This window comes from Tympanuchus pallidicinctus, unplaced genomic scaffold (assembly GCF_026119805.1).
Source record: "Tympanuchus pallidicinctus isolate F22 unplaced genomic scaffold, pur_lepc_1.0 scaffold6, whole genome shotgun sequence".
Taxonomy (NCBI): domain Eukaryota; kingdom Metazoa; phylum Chordata; class Aves; order Galliformes; family Phasianidae; genus Tympanuchus; species Tympanuchus pallidicinctus.
Genome location: NW_026294780.1, coordinates 43,143,051 through 43,166,373, shown reverse-complemented (window position 1 = coordinate 43,166,373; position 23,323 = coordinate 43,143,051). Strand labels below are relative to the sequence as shown.

At 40.1% G+C, this 23,323-nt stretch overlaps 1 protein-coding gene across 1 annotated transcript in view; it reads right to left on the bottom strand.

The window, feature by feature from the left end:
• Positions 1–23,323, bottom strand: part of GTF2F2 (general transcription factor IIF subunit 2) — a 95,835-nt gene that overhangs the window by 65,840 nt on the left and 6,672 nt on the right. Inside the window, exons 3-6 of the mRNA XM_052705660.1 lie at positions 17,827–17,900; positions 17,328–17,346; positions 15,856–16,000; positions 8,719–8,757 (exon numbers count right to left, since the gene is read on the bottom strand). Of these exons, the coding sequence (XP_052561620.1) occupies positions 8,719–8,757; positions 15,856–16,000; positions 17,328–17,346; positions 17,827–17,900 (277 nt within the window). The remainder of the gene's footprint in view (positions 1–8,718; positions 8,758–15,855; positions 16,001–17,327; positions 17,347–17,826; positions 17,901–23,323) is intronic.

The window sequence follows — 23,323 nt, the reverse complement described above, 5'->3', positions numbered from 1 at the left end:
TCTTAAGCCACTCACCCCTTTCATTAGAGAGGCCGTGGGGCTTTGTTAGGGGTGAGCATCAGCCTGACTGTAAGAGGAGAAATCAGTAAAGAATATAGGAAATAATATAGGAAGCAGACAAACATCTATGATGCTCCCCTGAAGTACTCCCTCAGACTCCAATCACTTACTACCAGTGATCTCTAGAGCCAAAGGTGGCTTCGAGAGGTGGCCTCAATGCTAGGAAATAGGGCCCTGCATCAAGGTCAAATTACAGTTCTCATCTCAGTCATTACTGCTTACCCACTGAACAGTGTTCAGCATCCTAATTGCACTACTGACATTTTCACATACTTACGCCATATTTTTAATTGTATCTTTGCATTCATACTTACTAGGACTGTATAAGTGACAATTGGCTACTTCTTTTCTAAGGCAGTTAATACTTATTTAGACCTTAAAGGGAAAAACATTACATTATTTGCAGCAATCAGTGACACTGTAATTTTCACTTGCTTCTTACAAGCACTGCAAGGCTGCCATTCAATGAGACAGGAAGGTCTGAAGAAACGTAAGCTCTCTAGCTTTCTCCCAATTAGCATACAGGCAGAATAAGGGCATGCAATGAATATAACAATTTAACAATGGAAGTGCCTCATTCATTACTTTATTTGTATAGAAAGGTCACAGTGCCCTAATTCTGTCAACTAATGAATCAGGATGAGTGATGGGGGCACGAGTCAACTTGGGTCTATGACAAAATAAATATTATTTTCTTAGACTAGAATTAATTCATCTTTGCTAGACAGCTATTATCCAACCTCAGTCTTGTCTCCTGTCTTAACATGTGGCAGAAGTTCTCAGACTGACAGGAAAATGACTACTAGTTAACAAAATACAAGCATTTTCACACGAACAGACAGGTTTGCATACTTTATTCAGTTGAAACAAAGCCATCATTAAAGTACAACAAATTTAAGATCAGAAAATATGATGGCTTCCAATTAATTTTGAAATTGCTGTTCTGGAAGCGCTATGCAAGGGTAGATCACACAGAGCGCTTTCTCTAAACGCTGCCTTCATAAATCATCATTCAAAGTAAAATGCCAGAAAATAAGAAACGCTGCAAGAACTCAAGACCGTAGGAGGGAGATGTACGATGGCACCAGAGCAAGCATTCTGAAAGAAATTGCATAATAATCTGCAGAACCAGACAGTTGATTTCTCTTCCTAAAAATGTGTGTAGTAGGAGTGCCACAGCTAAAGCAACAGTCGCCAAAAAAACTGTTTCTATCTGCACTGGTAACAGCTTAACATCATTGCCATTATCATATAGCACCACATTTGTTCATTTTAAGCTTCTGGAAAGAATATTGCCCTGCTGCTTCAGAAAGAAAAGTGTTCAAGAAACTGGTACAAGAATTATACCCGTAAACATAAGCTACTCATTTAAAACATTATTACATGATGGTGTGCAAGTTCAACACGGTTAAGGTTTGAAAAGCAAGTAATTAGAAGATGATTTTAAAAACCAAGTTGTTCTAAAGGTCTGTAAAGTTCTGACAGTGCTAAAAATAAGTAGGTATTGCCTTGACTGGTGTTAAATAATCTGGGGAGACATTACACAGGTTAGTGGAAAAGAGACCAACTACACCAAGGAAAAGAGAAGTGAGATTTTAAAACCCAAGGCTGCTTCCTAGGGAAAACTCCAGCTCCAGGAAAACAGGGATCCAAGAGGCTTGCAAGTGCTTGTAGTGCCAGGCTGTCTGAGCAAAGAGGAGGGGGTGGTGCAGTGAGCCAGCAGTGAGCCAGCTCACAATCCCTGAGCACCAAGGATGAGCAGGGCAAAAGGACTCTGTGAGAGTGCCTGTAACCTTGGGTCCTTGGGTTGATGATGAGGCACAGCTGCACAGAGTGTAACAGTGAGATTGGACAGCACAAGTTTATGGCCTAATTATCTCCGAAGTACTGCTAACACAACCAACTTTTGGTTTTTGATAAGTCATGCTTCAGAAATACTTTTTTTTTTTTTTTTTTTTCTGCAGCAGCAGCAGCAGTAGAAATAAGAGGAAAGATTCAATTTTTTTACTTGTTAACAGAAAAACATCAAGCTATAAGCTACTCCTGCAGCTCCACAGCAAGCTGCTTGCTAATTCAAAGGAAGTTCTTGATTTTGTACCATAGTGAACAGATGAATAAAAAAAAGAACAGGTCAGACGTGGGTACAGACTTTCTCAATTAGAAAGAAAAAATTAAGCAAACAAACTAGCAATGAACAGCCTAAGCATCAAAAAACATAAACAGAATATGCAACTGTACCTCCAAACCCAGTCATTTTCTGCTTCTCTACTACGTAAGTAAAGCCTTCAGCAAGCACTTGGGATAAAGAAGCATATTTTCTCAATGCTGAAACCGGTAATCTCATAAAAAACAAACCAAAGCTCCTGCAAATCAGGCAGGTCAAAATCACCTAAAGAGAGAAAAGGGTACTCTCAGCTTCCTAGCTTTCCCAGGGCTAACTCCGCATCTCAGGCATTGCCAGTTCTTGTGCTATTTCCTATAGATTTTCTAAAACAAATAGAAACTCATATTCTTTCCCTACAGTTCAGAAATCTAACATATAGACTTCTTTATGCCTTCTTATACAATAATAAAAATCTATCCCTCTAATACTTTCTGCCGTGCACAATGATGATTTCTGGCTTGCACACAGATTACAGTGCAGAAATCCCAAAGACAACCTGCATGAGTAAGAGAATATGCTGTAGCACAGCTACACACTGTTCCTGCTCCTGTTGGCAAGAAGCTGGGGCTGGAAAAGCCTTAGAGTCCAAGGAGAGCACCAAATGAGCTCTGATAGACTGTTTCCAGACTCAGGCATACAGAAAGCTGAGGTCCTACTGCACGACAGCCTCCAGTACTCTTGCATCCAATTGTAACTAAGGTAGAGGTAAATAACTACAGGCAACCTTAGAACTGCTCCTGGCTTTGCCCTCAGAAGTCACTCCCACGTTGAGCCTGTTCAGTCGCTTCAAGTGGTTAAGGCTACCAAGCTACCAAGCTTCTTCATCCTCATTATAAAATGGAGTAGTAATTTGTAGTAAGTAAAGAGGGAAAATAAAATAAACAACCAACAAAGAACTTATCACAAGCACGTTGTTTAAAAATGCAGGCAGATGGCTTACCATGTAACTAGACATGCTCCAAAAGAAATGCCTCCTATTTATTCCCATGGAAACTACAACAGCTACAATGAACATAACATTATTTGATAGAATAAATTCTCAGCTACAAAACACTATTTTGCGACACAGTACCTAATGTTAGCTAGGCACATCTCCATAAACATTCAGCACGCACTGATGAATGTCAGTGGGAGCTATTTTTTCTGCATGGAGGAGTTCACTGACACACTTTTGTTTCATATGCACTTCCATATCAGATGCCATTTTGTCAGACTGCCTCTCTGCTGCCATCCGTCACATGGCAACAATCTGTAACAGAATATTGGCAGGAAGGTTCAACCTCTTCTGCCATACCACCAACATCCACCTCTGATGTCACGGGCCAATGTAATAAAAGAGGAGGTATTACTTTCAGAGCAGCCCTTATCAATTGGAAAAAAACAAACAAAAAACTACAGTTGGAGAATAATAGTACTGGGTCAGCTCAGCATCTTGTTTCCAACACAATGGTGGATGCAGACATCCATGAAAATGCTTATGGACAGATTAAACATGTTGGATTCTCACCCTAGATACACATCAAGCTACCATCAGGCATTTGTGAGTCTCTAGAATCAGATGTCTTCTTAATCTCCAGACCTTTCAGTGGATATTCTTTTTATACGTCTTTTTGGTTGTGAAAGCCTTTAACATAAAGTATCTTTACAAACACATCTTCTGGCAAGGAATTCAGCAGCTTAATTACATTTTGAGTGTAGAATCACTTTATGTTTGCTTTGAAACTGCTTCCTGCTAGTTTTACATCCACTACATATCAGCCCTGTACTGGTCAAGGCAGCAAGCTCTTGATCTCTCTCTGCCCCTTTAAACCATCACCTAAGGCTTTAATTTAGTCCTCTAATGCTGCAAAGGACTGATGATGGACTCCAGTGATGCAATCATGCTGGCAAGTAGATGAACTCCAATAATCAGCAAAATTTCTCAGAAAAGACAACAACATATGGAGTCATGGTATGCAAGATCAGACGTGGCTGAAATTCCTGACATTACCTGAGAGTTGCAAAGAAAGCCCAAGACCTCCAATACAAGCCAAAAGTGTACTGCTCAGCAAAGTAATCCAACAAACTGGATATTGGCACAGCTGAAGGAGGGAATATGCTTGGGGCATTGACTCCCACTGTTTCATACTGGGTTCTGTTCTCAGAATAGTGCCTGCACAATAAAATTATAGATCTGTACTGAAAGCTGTGAAGTTCACTACATTTAATTTCTTTTAGTATTTTTTTTAATGAGTTTGAGACAAACTATAAATGCAACAAAATGACTGCAGGCTAAACACATCAGGACTTCTAAGTCAAGAAGATAAATACTATAATATTCATACAGTATTCTAAGATAAGCAGACATTAAAGACAATATTTATGCAAGTTTAAAAATAAAAATCAGCTCCAATTAATATTAATCTACATTAAATCCATATCCTTTATACTGTTCTACCACTTGGATATCCACAATATTTATTTTACCCAGTATAATAGACTCTGACTACCTTGAAACAGAAACAATTGCCTCTCTGTGTATATTAACAGCAACAAATGGAGCCTCATTACTTTTTGTGATTCCTGGAATATTACCAAGAAGCCTGTAATTTAAATTTTATTGCATTTACCTGCCAACAGAAAGAAAAAAACAAGTTACATTTCCAAGACAAAAACTGCTTCTGTGGCTTGAAAATGACAGATTCTGTAATTAAATTATCTTCAATACTGAGGTTTCTGCTAGCATTTAAATAATTACTCCTTTACTCCTCCTGATTATCATTCTTCCCCTTAAAGCTTTACTTTTGGAGTACAATTAATATATACTAACCACTTTCAAGTAGATTAAAATCAAATGTGCACGTAGCAGCTTCGTGCAGTTCTGCCATAATGTAAAAAGTCCGTGCCCTTAACAAAAAACAGCTGGTTTACTGCATGCAGTTCAGCATTTAACAGAAGTACATACACTGAATTTTAAGTATTCCAACACATGTATAATCAGTACCCGATTTTTTTTATTACATCAGAAAATGGAACAAGTTATCATCATCTGCAGACAATTCAAATGTTACATATTTGTGTCTGCAGTCATCTATGTTCACAATTGGCAAAATTTTAATACTAGGTTCATGTTCTATTGTCTGCAGCATCTCAGATAATTTAGTCCTCTTACCCAAAGTCCAATAAATGGTCCCAATGGTGCTTCTCCTCTCACTAGTAGGCTTTAGTATTACTCACTGGCAGGCACAGGGAAGGAGATGACTAACCTTGTCCTAAAGCATGTTAAGTTCTGATGGCTGCTGTTTGCCATCACCTTATGTCAAACACTTTAAGAGATGAAATTTAAACACAACGGGAGGCAACTGGCTCGAAGTGGGTTCAAGAGCTATATACATGTAATATTCCTTGATGTACATGTCCTTGAAAAAAATATGCACCTGGAGTTTCCATACACAGTTGACACACACTTCCCTATGAAAGATTAGCTATGCTTTCCAAATGATGTTCTCAAAGCCTCAGTAATATTATAATTAGCTGCTGCCCAGGCAACTTTAACACATCTCCAAGAGGACAACACAAGAGAACACATTTCTTTACCATACCATGCCTGAAAGACTATATATGCTAGAGACAGCAGCTTTGGGGTATTTCCATCTGGGGGCAGGTTGGAGGACAGGTCACACTTCACCTGGCAGAAATGCTTGGATTTCACAGCTTCTGTCGTCACTGACAGCGCTTACAGGGAGGTGCAAGAGAATCTGTAAGCCAACAAGATCTAGGTACATGTATTTGGGTTTAAATTACTTGCTCAGAAAATATATGATGTTGCTCAGCGTCATATAGGAATGAGTAGGACCAATTCACATTTCTCCTTCCTTTAGTTGACATCTTACCTGTTACCTTCCTTTCACATTCAACAAAAACCTGGCTCCAGGCACTGAACAACATTGGCTGAATCCCTGAGCACTGTTGATCTCAAATTATCAAACTGAATATGTGAAAGGAGCTCAAATTTTTTTTCAGGTAAACTTGTTCGATGTTATACCTTAATTCCTTAATATTTTGACTACAACCTTCACATCATTCAAAGTTGGAACCAGTTACATGGGCTCAAAAACCAACAGGGATACTTCACAGAAGTGAAATCGAAGAGGGCCTACTAAATAAAATACCATCACTGCTTGGTCTGGATCTCTCTGACCTTACATCATTAAAGACTGGAAGAAGTATTCCTAGGGAAGCACCACAATGCTGCTATGTTGTTCTTATCCTCTTCTCATGAATTCTTAGGCACCACTGAGGACAAGATACTGGGTACATGATCTTTGGTCTGAACCAGTATTGTGCTGTCTCTCTGTACAGTATTAGGTATTGTGGCAACACTGATCCAATGATAAACGTTACTACAAACGTCATACATAATGCTAATGATCTATAAAATAAGTTCTGAAGATTGACAGTATCCTCCTAAAGCAAAAATTCTGGTTAAAATCTTAAGGAAGTAAATCAAAGGATTTCCTTGTATTATTTGTCTCATTCACTTCCTTTATTTACTTTCTAGGTACAAATAAATTCTATTGCAGAAACATCTAAAAGTAGTCACAATGGGTCTTGTTATGCTAAAATAATACACAAAAGTATACAAGACATCATCTTTGCCTCAAAAGTACTTATTGTGGGACAAGATAAACTAGACCAGCAGTGAAATGGAGGACTCAAGAAGCTGAATTACTTGAAGGGTAGTTAGGGAAAGGTCATCTGAGTTCCATGACGCATTTAGGAAAAAAAGTGAATAAACAAATTCCAAACCAGTACGTGTAACCGATGGCTAAGAGTCTTCCTTTAAATGCCTTTAAATGGTGTAACCAATTACCATCATTTAGTAACTGAATCCCCAACCAGCTTAATTCTCTCAGATGAGTTTGGCACTTTATCTTGTCAGTGTATTTAAACAGTGCCCAACATGCAGTTGCTCATTCTCCTCACTGACGCAACAAAAGCAACTAAATAGAGTCATCTTACACAACGTACCATGGACGAGGAGCAGCAGAAAGAGTGAGATGCAGACAACTTAATCATTCACATGAACAGCCAGAACAAAAGTGAACAAAACAACTGCAAAGCACAAACAAGCATGTATGCCTACAGCTACATAGAAATACCAGAGCAATGCAAGTATTGATATGCTGACTCATTTTAGAAGTGAGCTCCTTTAAATGCAACATCCCGTGGCAGTGAATCTCAGTGTTCAAGTGGCATACAATACCAATCTCTAGAAAGTAGCCCTTCATAACCTGAAAGTCATATCACAATTAACTTATAATTACAGTGATCAGGTTTTAACAAGTATCTGGAATAAACTGCTATTTATAAAACACACAAGAAACAGACATCTTCATGCTACAGTGTACAAAAAAACACATCCAGAAGACAATGTGAAGGACTATTAGCATTATACTTATGTTTAGGAATTCCTTTTAAAAAGAAGGACGGGGATTGTAAGACTCTTTCCAGTTCATCTACTGCCTCTGCCATTCCTTATTATTAGTGTTGGTACAATTAAATCTGTATGCATCACAGGTAATTCTACAAACAAGACTGAGATGTGTCTATATATACACTGCATTAGCCATGTCTAGTTGCCCAGGATCGCAGGCTCCTTCTAAACCTGCCACTTATTTGCACTAGTTCATTAATGACATTTCTGAAATCTCTTTCTCTCATAAAAGCAAAAAAGGGAATTTTTATTGAATGCTACTTGACACTAAGATTTTCATGCTGTCATGTACATATCTGGCAATTTCAGTAATGTAAGCCCAAAGGATTCAGCAGAAGTGAAGGGAGCTAGGACTGACATCAAGAGGGTTCTGCTTGAGCTGCTAGGGAATTGCACTTGCACCTCTCCCTCTTATTCTCAGCTATTTCATGGAGCTGTCTCCTTCCTCCTTGCTGTAAAGGAAGCCTGCAGACACTAGCTTAGATTTCAAACAAAATCTTTTGATTCCTAAGCCTGCCTGATATCCTACCTAACAGAAGCATTTTACATGAGTGAGCTAAGAATTTCTGACTCTTTCCAAGGAATTGATAAATCTTTCTCTAGCGTTAGAAAAATTGAATGAAGTACAATGCTAGAATGCCGTAATTTAGACTAATTAGCCTACGCAATTAAAATCAAATAACACAAGATTTGGAAATCTACAAATTTTCCAACCAGGATGAAAGGAGCCAAGCTAAAAGATCTAAAAAAAAATACATAAGAAATACCAAATATAAATCTAAAATGACATTCCATAAAACATTACATTTTTAGTGCTCTCCTCCATAATTTTTTTCCCATTTAAATAAAAATATTAATAATTTAAGCTTCTGGTTGCAGAAGTTTATGATATGCTGCCCTAGAAATATAACAGACCTTTTTTTTTTTTTTTTAGCTACCAATTTATTGAAAAGTAAAACTGAAAAGCCTCAGTTTTAAGTCATTACTGCAGTGTTTCAAAGAAAGTGTCCACACTCACCATAGCTGCCACTTTCAGACTTTTCTTCTGGTTGGCTCTCTGGAAAAAAACACAAAAGAACAAAATAGGAAATGTAACATTTCTGTAACATTTCTACAAAGTGGGCTGCAAAGCAAAGAAGGATAGATTATGATAAAATCACAATTTTGAAGATTATGTTTATAAATTTACTTTTGGAAGAAAAATTTGTCACATGGAGCAACAAAAATCTCTTTTAATGCACAAACTTGCAACTTAAATGAGATAACTCCATTACACCTCTCACTGAAATCTGCATAAAAGAAGTTACAAAGTTATGGAAATCCAGTGGTACGATTACACGTAAGATAGAAACAATATCCATATATCTCACCAGTCTCTGTAAATAAATGAACATTGGTTTTGTATATTAAAAAGTAAATAAATAAAAAGCTCTGCAAAGGAATACTGTTAATTAGCAGTATGTACATAACAAGCATGAACAACCTCCTCTCTAGCTTTCCTGCAACATTCCAGATAACATAGTAATTTATTTTTTCAGCCTTTCCAACTTTTCATCACTGGCCCTCAGATGATGCTATAGCCCAACTCCTCAGGTGAAAATATAAGTTTCAGATAAATCAGGAATGTGTACTGATCCATGGGGAATCAAAGTATGCATGAAAGAAAAAGAAAAAAATGACACATGCTGTGGATAGCAAAAAGAAATTATCACCTAGGTGAATGGCAGAGTGCAAAGCAGAAACAACTTTCTGTGTTAACTTCCAATCCAGCCTTTCAAGATAGTGGCCAGATGACTTTGGCAAACCAAGATTTATCATAGAAAGCCCTAAGAAAGTAAATCTCCACACAAATTTCTCAACGTGAAGTTTGACTGCACCTCCTGTATTTGTTTGTTTTACACCTCTCCTAATGTAGGCGATATAAAAAATGTTTTAACTCACCTGAAACTCAGTTAAAAATTATGAAATACTCTCATATTTTGCTTCTAACTCAGACATATAACAGCTATCATTAAGAACACTTTACGTATAAGCAAGAAGGAATTACCACTGTAACTTGGAGATAAAAGTTTTCAGTTATTAGTTTGATCGTTTCTGTCATTTGCAGGCTGGGTATTTACAAAACTGAAAACAGGACCTATATTACAAAACCTTCTTCCTGCCACTGGTTAACATGGCTGATTTCCTATTTTCTCGGTGAAAAGGTTGATTGCACGAGGACCAATGCAAACAGTAGGATCCAACAACACCGAGCTGAATGGTGCAGCCGATACACCGGAGGGAAGGGAAGCCATCCAGAGGGACCTGGACAGGCTAGAGAAGTGGGCCCATGAAAACCTAGTGAGGTTCAGCAAGGCCAAATGCAGAGTGTAGCACCTGGGTCAGGGCAATCCCAGGTGCTTATGCAGACTGGGTGAAGAACCCTTTGAGAGCAGCCCTGTGGAGAAGGACTTGGGGGTGCTGGTGGATGAGAAGCTGGACATGAGCCAGCAGTGTGCGCCTGCAGCCCGGAAGGCCAACTGTGTTCTGGGCTGCATTAACAAAGGGGTGGCCAGCAGGGAGAGGGAGGTGATTGTCCCCCTCTACTCGGCTCTTGCGAGGCCCCATCTGGAGTTCAGGTCTGGGGACCTCAGTACAAGAAAGAGGCAGAGCTCTTGGAACAAGTCAAGAGGAGGGCACTAAGATGATCAGAGGGCTGGAGCACCTCTGCTGTGAGGGAAGGTTGAGGGAACTGGGCTTGTTTAGCTTGGAGAAGAGAAGGCTCCGGGGAGACCTCATTGTGGCCTCATAGTACTTGAAGGGAGCATATGAACAGGAGGGGAATGGCTGTTTATGAGGGTGGACAGTGATAGGACAAGGGGGAATGGTTTTAAACTGAGACAGGGGAGGTTTAGGTTAGATATTAGGAGGAAGTTTTTCACACAGAGGGTGGTGATGCACTGGAACAGGTTGCCCAAGGAGGCTGTGGATGCCCCATCCCTGGAGGCATTCAAGGCCAGGCTGGATGTGGCTCTGGGCAGCCTGGTCTGCTGGTTGGTGACCCTGCACATAGCAGGGGGTTGAAACTGGATGAGCATTGTGGTCCTTTTCAACCCAGGTCATTCCATGATTCTGTGATATATAGCTATTTGAATCAGAGATACCTCTTCCAGAGGAGGAGTGTGTTCACCTGTATATAGCAGAGGAATCTGCCTTTAACAGAGATTTAAAAACATAGAATTCAAGTCTTGCAAAAAAATAGTACTTTTCCTGAATATTAGAAAATAGTTTTTGTTATGATTGGATCACATCTCTGCTTTTGAAGTCTTCTGAGTATGAAAACATTGTGAAGGTGGTGAAGGCAGTTGTACTGTGCCTACTTAAGAAGCCTTATCTGTGCAGATTGCACTTGTTCAGCCTCCTCTGTAACATACAAGATTCCCATATAGAAACCTGGTGCCTGACTTTTTCCCCCATCATAGAGACTGAAAGTCATCGAAGTAGGCAGAATGCCAACTCTACTCTCATCATATTGAGTCCACAGTAATACTCCACATATTTCATGCATTATATCCTCAAAACAATTTTTCATGTTTGCATGGGAATTAAGAGTCTGTAATTTTAATAATAAAAATGAAAAGTAAATTAGCTTACCCCAACAACCAGCTGAACTCACTTTACAGCAATTTGTTAATCCTCACAGTGCTCAGAAGAAGCTGGTAAGTAAATACCATTTCCATCTTTTAGAGACGGAAAAGAAAGATGCCATAAGCAAACACTTTTTTTTGGTGGACTGCATGTCACAGTAACACATATGAAATCCTGACCCATCAAAACGCTGCCTAATGTAATTACATGACAAACTGGAGTCACATATTCTGCTTCTCTGATAATGGGTTGCATCTTCTCTATGATCCTTACAAATATTTGGAAATTTGCATAAGTGCCAGAGACCTGAAAGGCAGCTGTGGATTGTTCCTTTTGATTCTAAGGATGTCAATAGGGCTTCCTCTCCTGCTGTTACCTGAATACTCTAAAGCCAGTCTATAGGAGACTGAAAGAAATAAAGGAACAAGGAAGTATTAATTAAGACCACAAATCATTTTAGATACCAGAACATTAAGTGACAGCTCAAAGAAATAGACGCAACTGGAAAAATATGCTGAAGTATACAGGCATATACCAAAACTCCTGATCAGGCAGAGCCAAAATGCAAAACAATGGGGACATTTATTTTCCAAATAACAGTTTGATGAGAAATGTGAGATGTCAAACACGTATCTAATAAGATTGGAAGTTGTATCCCAAGACAACAAGATTCAGAGTGCTGTGGAAACAATTAAATGTCATTATAGCAATAACTGCTTTCTTTATTGAAAGAAAATATCTTGGAAAGATGCTCCTTATTAGTCATTTCTTCCCTTCAGATTTCTTCAAATGGCTGGGTATAGCTGCTATTTCAAAATTCAAGCTCTGAACAATCATTTTCACTGGAATACAATCAGGCACACTGTAAGTTATACAGTAGGCATGATTCATGTGCCAGCACAAAAAAAGGGACACTCCCATTAGAAGTTGTGCTTAAGCAAAATAGACAAGAGACGAACATTGGACGGCAGTGGAAATAAAGGAGTTGGTGCGTAGGCAGAGTTACTGGTATCACTGAATGGGATTATAAAACAAAGAAGCTGCTCTTCATAAAATGAGATTCTGAAAGAAGATGCAGAAAATTGGGTAAGAACGTCTTGGTAAGAGCTTCTTCTGTGAACTACAGGACGGTGCAACAATCCATGCGTGAATGCTTCTCAGGAGGAAGCAAAGATTCAGTAGTCATTCTGCCAACGCAATTCTCTAAGCACATTTTACTCAAACATCAGTAAAATGGGACAAGAATGAAGGAATTAAATGTCACTAAATGAAACACGAAGGAAATCTCACTTAAAAGAGGGGATTGTGAATAAATATGCAAATTTTCAAGCAAAAGAGTAATCACATCCAAATTTATAGAAATATCTTCTGCTGTATTTTATCCTACAGTATAAAATCTTTCTATCTGTCCATCAGTCCTTTAGTTAGGAATGCAATTGTCTGCCAAGGTCTGTGTTTTTCCAAGCCACATTAGTAGTACGTTTTTCCAATAACCAGCTCAGTAAGAAACTTTTCTCATCGTCTGTAACATAGCTGCATTTTTTATTTATATTAAGTGCCAGCAAGTCTTAACTACCTGCTGGCAGAAAAATTAAGCAAGAGGAAATTAAAGCAGTTAAGGGAATTCATTTACAATCACAATTGGAAAAGTTTAATGTTAAATATTTAACAAAAGCATGTTCTCAATTCTTCACTCAAGACAGAACCTGTCAAATTATACCACTTCCTTATACCAGTAGGAAGCTTATAAGGATATTTCTAATCCAATATACCCCATACCAAGTCTAAGATTTGCCCTTAGATAGTTCTTAGCTACACACACATAAGAAAAATTCATTCTGCATATATTTCAATGTGCTGTATTGAACAAAATGCTCTCCTTTCCTCCCGCTCAAAAAAATTACAACTGTGATAGCTGATGACAAAGATAAGATAAAATAACTGGAAGCACAAATAGCATTGTTGCATAGCAACTGTTGATGTACATATGGTGATGTTTATGGAACAGAATGTAGTTCATATTTAATGCTAAAATAATACTGAAATCAGCCTAGACAGCCAGAGACAACTGTGCTCCGGATCCCTCTGCAGTCATCAGTGAAGTATTAGCTCAGACCTAGTACATGCAGTAGAAGATCAAGAAACTGCACTTCATTAGACTCTGGACGTAACGAAGGGAACGTCAAAAGAAGCTATTTCTGTCCATTAACTAACATAGGACAACCAGAGATACAGAGATTCAATGTGAAGTGCTGAGTTGGCCAGCTGGGTAAACTCCCAACAGCATCTTCTCTGATTACAAAGGATTTCAGATGCAGCTTTGTCAACCCTCATTCATTTTCTGAATTAAAAAGATCAGAGAACATCCTGAGCTGGAAGGGTCCACAAAGATTGAGACCAACCCCTGGGTCCACACATCCAAATCATAGACCTGAAAGTGTTACTCAAATGCTTCCTTAACTCTGGCATTTTGGGGCTGTGACCACTGCCTTGGGGAACCTGTGCCAGTGACCGACCACTCTTTGGTGAAGATGGTCACAACATAATGGGGATCACAGGATTAGAGGATAGCAGACACAAAAGATCTGGAAAGGAAATATAAAGGAAATCCAATTGTTATATGCAATTTTCTCTGTTTTAGATTAAGTTCAGTCCTCAGGAAAGGTACTGAGTGAGAGCAACAGTGCAGAAAGCACTTTTTGGTCCATATTTTGTTCACATTATTCCTCAGATATATCCTTACAGATGCAACATCAGAAATACCACTGGCGTAGCAGTTCTACACCAGCTTAACCACTGGACCATGTTTCAAATTAACATATCAAATCTGTAATATGATGTACTTTGCAGAAGACAAAGCAGAAAGATCACCAACACTTTGCACAAAATATATTAATTATAATTTGAAAACAAACATTTGTCTGTGAGCAGAAGAATTTACGCATTTCAATTTCCTCCAACTGCTTCCTACTATGGATTAACTGGTGTTTAAAGAGTTGTTGGAGCCTTTTTCCATGGCTGACACAACATTAAAGGATCTTTTCCATTTGGACTCAGAGAGGGCAGCAGCATCTCATTTGGTTAGGGTACACTCTTCAGACACTTAAGTTTTCACAGTACTGAAATTGTCCATGGAGCTCAAAACATACTGGAAACAGGCATTCCAACACAAGAGTGGGTGCAGGAAGATGGTGTTGGTAAACAACCAGGATGGAACTTTGGATATATTTGTCATATTCTTTTATTTTTAAACAATCAAAAAAGTAAAGCAAAAAAGTACACTGACACTTATTTTTTATTGTATTGCCAATACCAGCTTTAACACAACATTAAAACTGTTTAGATATTTTGCACTAATTGCAAGCCATGCTTGCTATACCCAAGTAAAAACAGTGTTGACAGGTTCTGTGCTTATTCAGTGCTTCAATCCAAACATTTGCCATTCCAATAAACACTCTTTACTCCTAATAAATATTATAACTTCTTAATAGATTTATGGTCCTTGAGTAACACTTTGTAGTTGCTAAGAAATGCTATTTTTTTAATCGATTAAATCAATAAAAGCAGGACAGTATCTTAATACCTAAAGGTTTCAGGACTTTGTATTACAGCTGGCAAAATGGAAATTATAGAATCATAGAATGCTTTGGGTTGTAAGGGACCCCAAGGATTATCAGGTTCCAACCCCCCTGCCACAGGCAGGGCAGCCAACCTTCAGGTCTGGCACCAGACCGGGCTGCCCAGAGCCCCATCCAACCTTGCCTTGAACACCTCCAGGGACAGAGCATCCACAACCTCTCTGGGCTCCTTCTCTTATGACTCACTCCTTCTCTCTCCAGCACCCAAAACATGACTATGTAACTTCAGTGGAAAACCTTACAGCATATGAGACTTATAAGCAAGGCAGTCTGCTGAGCATACCATACACTATAACACCACCATGTAGCTCATACCTAACATGGAATTTAGGATGTATTACCTTGAACATCCAAATCAATTACATAGATAGCTCCTGAGCTGTACTTAAGGCATGCAAGGCAACTGGTATTCAGCAAGAAAAAAAAAGCAACCTTACTGCTGCAGTGTTCAGTATTATGATCTTGTCAAGCTTTAATACACTTGAAAATACAGTTTTATTTGCAGAAAATGTAGTAAACTGATGTGTTTATTGCTAAATTGAATCTGTTCAACCGGACTGAGGAGCAGTCATCATTTTTATGAAACTAAATCCACAGTTGAGACCTTGGTCTTCCCAAAAGCACATGGGAACACAAAAGCACTTTTCCAATGAAAAGTCTAAAAGAGAATGACAATATACTGCACTGTATGCTCTCTGTTCGTTTTAGCAGACCCACATTTGAAATGTATAAGATAACACAAAAACAAAAAAAAACAACGATGATATGTAAGCAGAAAACCACAAAATAAAGCTTAGAGCTTACTTCTCAGTCTTCTGGCCTTTACAGCATCCAGATCATTGAAATAATGCATGCTAGATCTCTAACAAATAACAGCAATTCTAATTTACCTGTTGAACTTTCTGTAAACACTGTTAAGGTCTGTCCTCCCACACTTTGCAAAAGAAATGGATGCTCCCTTGGTGCGCTGACAGAAGCGGGTTTTCCTCCAATATCACTGATGCTTGCAAGCTCTTCATTCAAAGTAAATGACACCTAGCAGTCACAATTATCAAAGTGTTACTGAACAGACTCAACTACACAGTTTCAAGAGTTACAGGGAGATACAAAGAGAGGAAAGGCAAGCAGCATAGAACATTTCTATTTCAAAAACATAGAGTGAGACAAGACTCTTCATACATGAATCTCCCGTTGAAATAAGGTAATACAAGTTTTCATGTATTTAATAAAATTTACTCATCTTTTAATAACTTCATGACTTCTTTCACTCAAAGAATGTTTTCATTTCACTTACTAAAATCTAAGGCAAATAGCTTTTCAGACATCACTTAGTATGAGCACTTTAAAATGTTCCACACAGCCAGTTTATTCCCCAAGAAAGTGCTAATGTGCACAGCAAGTGTTATTAGCCTGGGAACTCTGAGCTGCACGTACATTAGAAGTTCAAATACAGCTCCTTTGCTGTATTTACATCACATGCCTAATAAAGATTCTGAGGAGGTACTGGAGTGACTGGGTAAGCAGAATCCCTAGCTGTGGGACATGGCAAGAAACCTGATGAAGGATTGTTCAGATCAGTATCACAAACTTTTCCTGCACATCCTGCTCAGCCTCACTTTGCCACACAGCTCCAGCATCCCTGCAAAGCCAGCTGTTTTCTGGGGTTCCTCACTGCTGGGCTCTATGCACTCCACGACTCTCATCAACATCAAGGCTTGGGCAAGGGGCTCACAAAAATCAGGAAGCATGGCCCATATTCCAGCCTAGAAAAGTCCACCAAAACATGCAGACCTTCAGTAATCTCTCCACTTATTCTATAATTTGGACAAGTTCTCAAACAGTGAACATGGTTTGCTTCCCTGCCATAGGTTGGGTCAGAGCTTCTTCCAGTTCTATGATTCTAAGCAAACTTCAGGAACAAAGAGATTTTATGGAAGTCATAGAATCACAGAATATATCTTGGGCTGGAAGGGACCCAACATGGATCAGTGCGAGCCCAACTCCTGGCTCCACTAAGGTCCATTCAAAATCAAACCCTATGTCAGAGAGCACTGTCCGAAGGTTTCTTGAACTCTGACAGCTCAGCCCCATGACCCCTGCCCTGGGCAGCCTGTTGCATGCCCACTGCCCTCCAGTGAAGAACCTTTTCCTAATACCCAACCTGACTCTCCCCTGAAAGGGAAATCCCACAGTAAGCATACGGGCAGAGGTATAAATAGAATTCTCTACTCTCAGCTGTGCAATGCACTGCTTTATCACAGGTTTGATGAAAAATACAATATTAGAAAACATCAAGTTATAAGCAATTCTTAGAGTTCAAAATATAACACATCCAGAGCCTTTGGATTTAATAGTTACTTACTTCTGTTCTTCCTTGATTTCTGCAAAAGAAAATATTTCATGTTTTAGTTTCTACTTCCACAAGCTTTGCCTTCCCCAATGAAAAAGCAAATTCAGATTCTAGCTTTGTTACTCATTTTGATTTCTGAGCTGCTCAATTGTTTTTGGATGCTGACACCCAAAAATGAATGGGAAAATTCAAGAGGTGAGAACAGAAGCAGCAAAATAGCACATCAATAAGTTAAAGGAGATTTTCCAGTTAGATGTGCATATTTCTTGGGTTTAAGAAATCAATCACCACGTTATGGGTTACAGCCACACCCCAGTATAATTTCATGTATTTATGTATAATCAATATACAAGTGGTTTTTTTTAGTTTACAGAGAAATATGCACACAGTGTTTGTGAAAAACCAAGTTATGTAACATAAGAGGTGCAACATTATCTATTTTACTGCAGGTAACTTAGAAGAAGTACACTGGCTAAGAACTGGGAACAGTGAAGGTACAGTAAAGGCTTACTTGGCAATCCTCAGCTTTCCCACTTCACCTCTTCCTGAGGCTTTACTCCACTGCTGAGACAAGTATTTGGGGACCTAAAAGACAACAGATTTCAAAAAAGCAGATTTTAAAATTCTGTATAAACTGTGTACGTGAACAAACTTTAAATGCTCACAGACTGACCACTTTAGAACATAGTTTGAAGTGCACACAGTAGACAATTTATTCCACTGGGAGAGGAAAAAAAGAATAAGAAAGCATTAAAATAAGGCCAGGTTAGAGTATGTTTGTCCCAAAGGAGGGATTAGTGTTGAACTATCTTGAATCTTGAACAAGCAGTAAAGGTGCCTCACAGCACAAGCAGCAAACCAACAAGCTGAAAGGTGGCTCATTTCTTTTCCTGCTAACACAGCATGAGCTGAAATCATGACCTGCCCCTCTGCTCTCTGGCCACAACAGACCAGCTCATTGCTGCCAGGTAACCCTGGTTCTTCCATGGCCAGCCTCACACCTCGCTGCAGCTGCCATGCTGCACACACACACTGTGGGTTTCCAAACACATCCTGGAGGGCAGGTGCACCTGCAACAGCACTTCATTTTTCTGGAGATAACAAGGCCAGAAGAATGTGGCCAGTGCTCAGCAGGATTACCCAGGGGTACTTCTTAAAGACCAGACAAGCTTAAAGAAGATGTGTCACATTTTCTTCTGGGAAATCAAAATGTTAAGTGCTTGTGTCAATAGCCTGTGCTGCCTCTGTTTAGCTGGCAAACAGTTCTAAAACAGAGTGGTGGCAAGAGGGCACATTTCCAGAGGACTTCAGAAAGTGCCACAGCCTTGTCCCAGAGAGCAGCACTGCTGAATTCAGCCCCAGGGCAATGGGAACAGCACTAGTCCTCCAGCCCATGCCTATCTTTCCTTGCCACAAGTCAGCCAAACCGTTATTAGCACAGTGCAATCACGTAGGATTTTTTTCCCCACCATTCAGCAATTATGGCTGTCTTTCCAATGATGTCTTTTGATACAGACTGAACATAACACGTCATTATAATAAATGTGAGGTGGAGCAATTTACCCTCTACACACACAAGCTATTAGATATAGAAGTAACACATCAAAAGATGGAACACACACCTGTGGCAGCGAGGACAATCTCATACCCGACAATTTGCAACTGTCTGTAACATGGTTCAAGTGATATGGGAATTATGGATTGTGTTCAAAAGGAAATAGCTGAATGCAGTCTAATTGAACTTTCTACTTCCTACAAACTCTTCTTAAATACAGATGTAGCAGTCCCTGCAAGAACATTATCTCAAAAACCTGAAGCTTGCTGAACTGTTACAGGAAAAATCATTGTTCTGCACCAGTACCACGCACTAAAGAAGTGTTTCAGTATAGGAATTATGTACCTTCCTTCTTCACATATTTATGACAAATCAGGGCAAATCTACACTCTTTATTTTTGCAGGAATGCTTCAGTTCATGTTACTGGCACAGTAAAGTTAATTCCAGCTGACACAGTCCACAGCTACTGAAAATATCTGTGCCCATGTAGGGAAACGCTGCAAGATGTAGACACTGATAAACATACCACGTTCTATTTGTGATATTTAGTTTCAAGCAGCAAATTGGCACTTTGTACTCTGATTTTGTCCTGCAGAGAATAAAAGTAAGCCAAGTTTCATTTCAGAGCTGAGGAAACTGGGCTAGAGAAGGATTTGGGAGTGTCGACAGTTGAAAGAATCAACATGAGCCAGCAATATGGGCTTGCAGTCCAAAAGGCCAACCATATCGTGGATTGCATCAAGAGAAGTGTGACCAGCAGGGAGAGGGAGGTGATTCTGCCCCTCTACTCTGCTCTCATGAGATCCCACCTGGAGTACTGCATCCAGTTCTGAGGCCCCAAATACAAGAAGGGCATTGACCTGTTGGAGCTGATCCAGAGGAGGGCTATGACGATGATCAGAGGGCAGAAGCACCTCCCCTATGAGGATAGGCTGAGGGAGCAGGGGTTCTTCAGCCTGGAGAAGGCTCCAAGGAGATCTTATAGCTGTCTTCCAGTATCTGAAAAGACCTACAGAAAAGCTGGGGAGGGACTTCTTGTAAGAGCATGGAGCAACAGGATGAGAGGAAATGGCTTTAAACTGGAAGAGGACAGATTAAGACTAGATATGAAGAAGAAATTCTTTACTGTGAGGGTGGTGAGACACTGGAACAGGTTGCCCAGAGAGGCTGTGGATGCCCCCTCCCTGGAAGCATTCAAGGCCAGGCTGGATGGGGCTTTGAGCAACCTGGTCGGAGGGAGGTGTCCCTGCCTATAGCAGGGGGTTGGAACTAAATGATCTTAAAGGTCCCTTCCAACCCAAACCATTCTATGATTCTATTCCAATTTGTCTGCTCTGATAAACAGTAATTTGCAAAGTTCTAAAGCTCAAATCAATTTAATAATAACCTTCCATTTAATAACCTTTCCAGGGGATCAGGTCTAACCAGCATGGGTTCAAAAAGGGCAGGTCCTGCCTGACCAAACCGATCTCCTTCTATGATCTAGTGATCCACGTGGTGGATGAGGGAAAGGCTGTTGATGTAGTCCACACCTAGACTTCAGCAAAGCCTTTGACACTGTCTCCCCCACAGTATTCTCCTTATAGAAGCTGACAGCCCATGGCTTGGACAGATGCACTCTTGGCTGGATAAGGAACTGGTTGGAGGGCCGGGCCAAGAGAGTGGTGGTGAATGGAGTTAAATGCAGCCAGTGACCGGTCGTGAGTGGTGTTCCCCAGGGGTCGGTGCTGGGGCCTGTCCTCTTCAATATCTTTATTGATGACCTGGATGACGGCATTGAGTGCACCCTCAGTAAGTTTGTGGATGACACCAAATTGGCTGGAAGTGTGGATCTGCCTGGCGGTAGCGAGGCCCTGCAGAGGGATCTGGACAGGCTGGAAAGCTGGGCTGAGGCCAATGGGATGAGTTTCAACAAGGCCAAATGCCGGGTCCTGCACTTCGGCTACAACAACCCCAGGCAACGCTACAGGCTTGGGGATGAGTGGCTGGAGGACTGCGTAGAGAAAATGGACCTGGGAGTATTGATTGATGCTCGGCTGAACATGAGCCGACAGTGTGCCCAGGTGGCCAAGAAGGCCAGTGGCATCCTGGCTTGCATCAGGAACGGTGCTGCCAGCAGGAACAGGGAAGCGACTGTCCACCTGTACTCAGCTCAGGTGAGGCCGCACCTCAAGTGCTGTGTCCAGTTTTGGGCCCCTCACTGCAAGAAAGACATTGAGGCCCTGGAACGTGTTCAAAGGAGGGCAACAAAGCTGGTGAGGGGTCTGGAACACAGGCCATATGAGGAGAGGCTGAAGGAGCTGGGGTTGTTCAGCCTGGAGAAGAGGAGGCTCAGGGGAGACCTCATTGCTCTCTATAACTTCCTGAAGGGAGGTTGTAGTGAGCTGGGGGTCGGCTTCTTCTCTCGTGTAACTGGTGATAGGACCAGAGGGAATGGCTTCAAGCTGTGCCAGGGGAGATTTAGGCTGGACGTTAGGAAATACTACTTCTCTGAAAGAGTGGCCAGGCACTGGAATGGGCTGCCCAGGGAGGTGGTGGAGTCACCGACCCTGGAGGTGTTCAAGGAACGTTTGGATTTTGTGTTGAGGGACATGGCTTAGTGAGAACTGTAGGTGATATGGGTGGATGGTTGGACTGGGTGATCCTGTGGGTCTATTCCAACCTTGGTGATTTCTGATTCACAGAAAGTTAACAAAAGTTAAGGAAGAACAGTTAACGAAGCTGTTCTTGCTTAACAAAACAAACAAGCATAGAAAATATCTTTGAACTGGTGCTTAGCTCTTTCCCTCAGCCTCACTGCACCTTGACAGCTGCAGAACAGACAGACAGCAATGTCCTCCAACTTCCCAGCCAAACTCAGCATCAGTCCAGGTGCCACCAGCTGCTAGCATTGGGTCAATCATGTCACAAGCACACAACAAAGCAATAAGTGAACACAACCTATTAAGATATATTTTATTCAGTTTTTGAAGCGGTAACTTTCTATAACAGATTTCATGCCAAATCAGATCTCATTTTCTTTCTAGTAACACGATAAATGCTTTGACATGTGCTCTGGCTGACTCAATGGAAATATTATGATGTGCTCATACCTCGTCAGTATCTAATTTATACTGCCAGGTAATGAGTAGATACGCATTCAGTATAAGTGGAAAAGGACTGAAGGACTCTGATGCCATTAAAATCACTGACTTGCTATACAATATGATCAGATAGGGAATTTATTCAAACTGAGAAGCTGCAGATCAATCATATTCCTTTCAGTTGCACAGACTCAAAGGATGCAATTAATCATCTTTCTGCCAGCCTATCTGAATCAATGGCTACTGTGCAAGAACGAGGAAAAAGGGTAATGAAGAACAACGATCAAAGGATTCTATCTGTACATGGTTACTTCAGTTAAAATTAGATGGCACGCTCAAAACCACAAGCTAAAATCTCTAGCTCCATGCCAATGGCATAAGCAATCACAGGAAAGACAAATAATGTCTTACTTCGGTAGAGAATGCTTAACTGGAAAGTTCCTTTTAATCTTATCATGCTAAAAGTTGAACTTGCAGAAGCTAGTCCACTTTCAGAATCTTTAACGTACAGAAAATGTAGTAAGAACAACACATAAAATCTCAAAATAATGTGCAGGAAACAAGAGCTTGTCCAGAACAACAAGAATTTTCTAAGAATCCTAACCAGGATTTTGAAAAAACGCACTCTCCCAGAAAGACTGAATTGTGGACAGAAGAACTGTCCTTCTGAAAGATTACCTGCAGTTCTTGAGACAAGTGGCCTTTATTCTGGGGCTCATAGTGCAAATACTCTTTTCTCCATAAAGCATACAAGTGAATAAGGAGAAGGAATCAGAGGTACATCACTTCAAGACCTCTTAAGACTGCTGTTCTGTTCTTGCTGTTCACATCACAAGGACACCAGGGCTCCAGCACAAGGGCCCTGCTCCATGCATCTCTCAGCTACCCTTAGAGAAAAACACACAGGCATCCCCTACCTCTAATAAACCACTGACCATTTCCTCTCTGTGTACTTTGCTCTTTACATACATAGCTATCCTGTCTGTATGCTGTACATACATCAGAAATCAAGTAAGAAGCTGAACTTAGTCTATGTTTCTGTTTTCTTTTATATTATTTCCTCTTTTGCACGTTCAAAACTATCCTCTTTTTTAATAAAAACCAATGCAGCAAATTAAAAACAAAACTACAAAAAACACAGACAGAAAAAGAAATTAAGAACTCCAATGCCTAATACTAAACGGACTTTACTTTGCTCTATATATTACTTCTCTTTGTAGCTTTTACATCTTGCTATGGTTTACCAATGTTAGCAATTTTCTAATATTTTTTTTTTTTATGCAAGATGACAGACAAATTATTAATTCAGACCACATGCATGAATACATACCTGCACGAACCATATTTAGGTGTTCTTTTATTTCTGTTT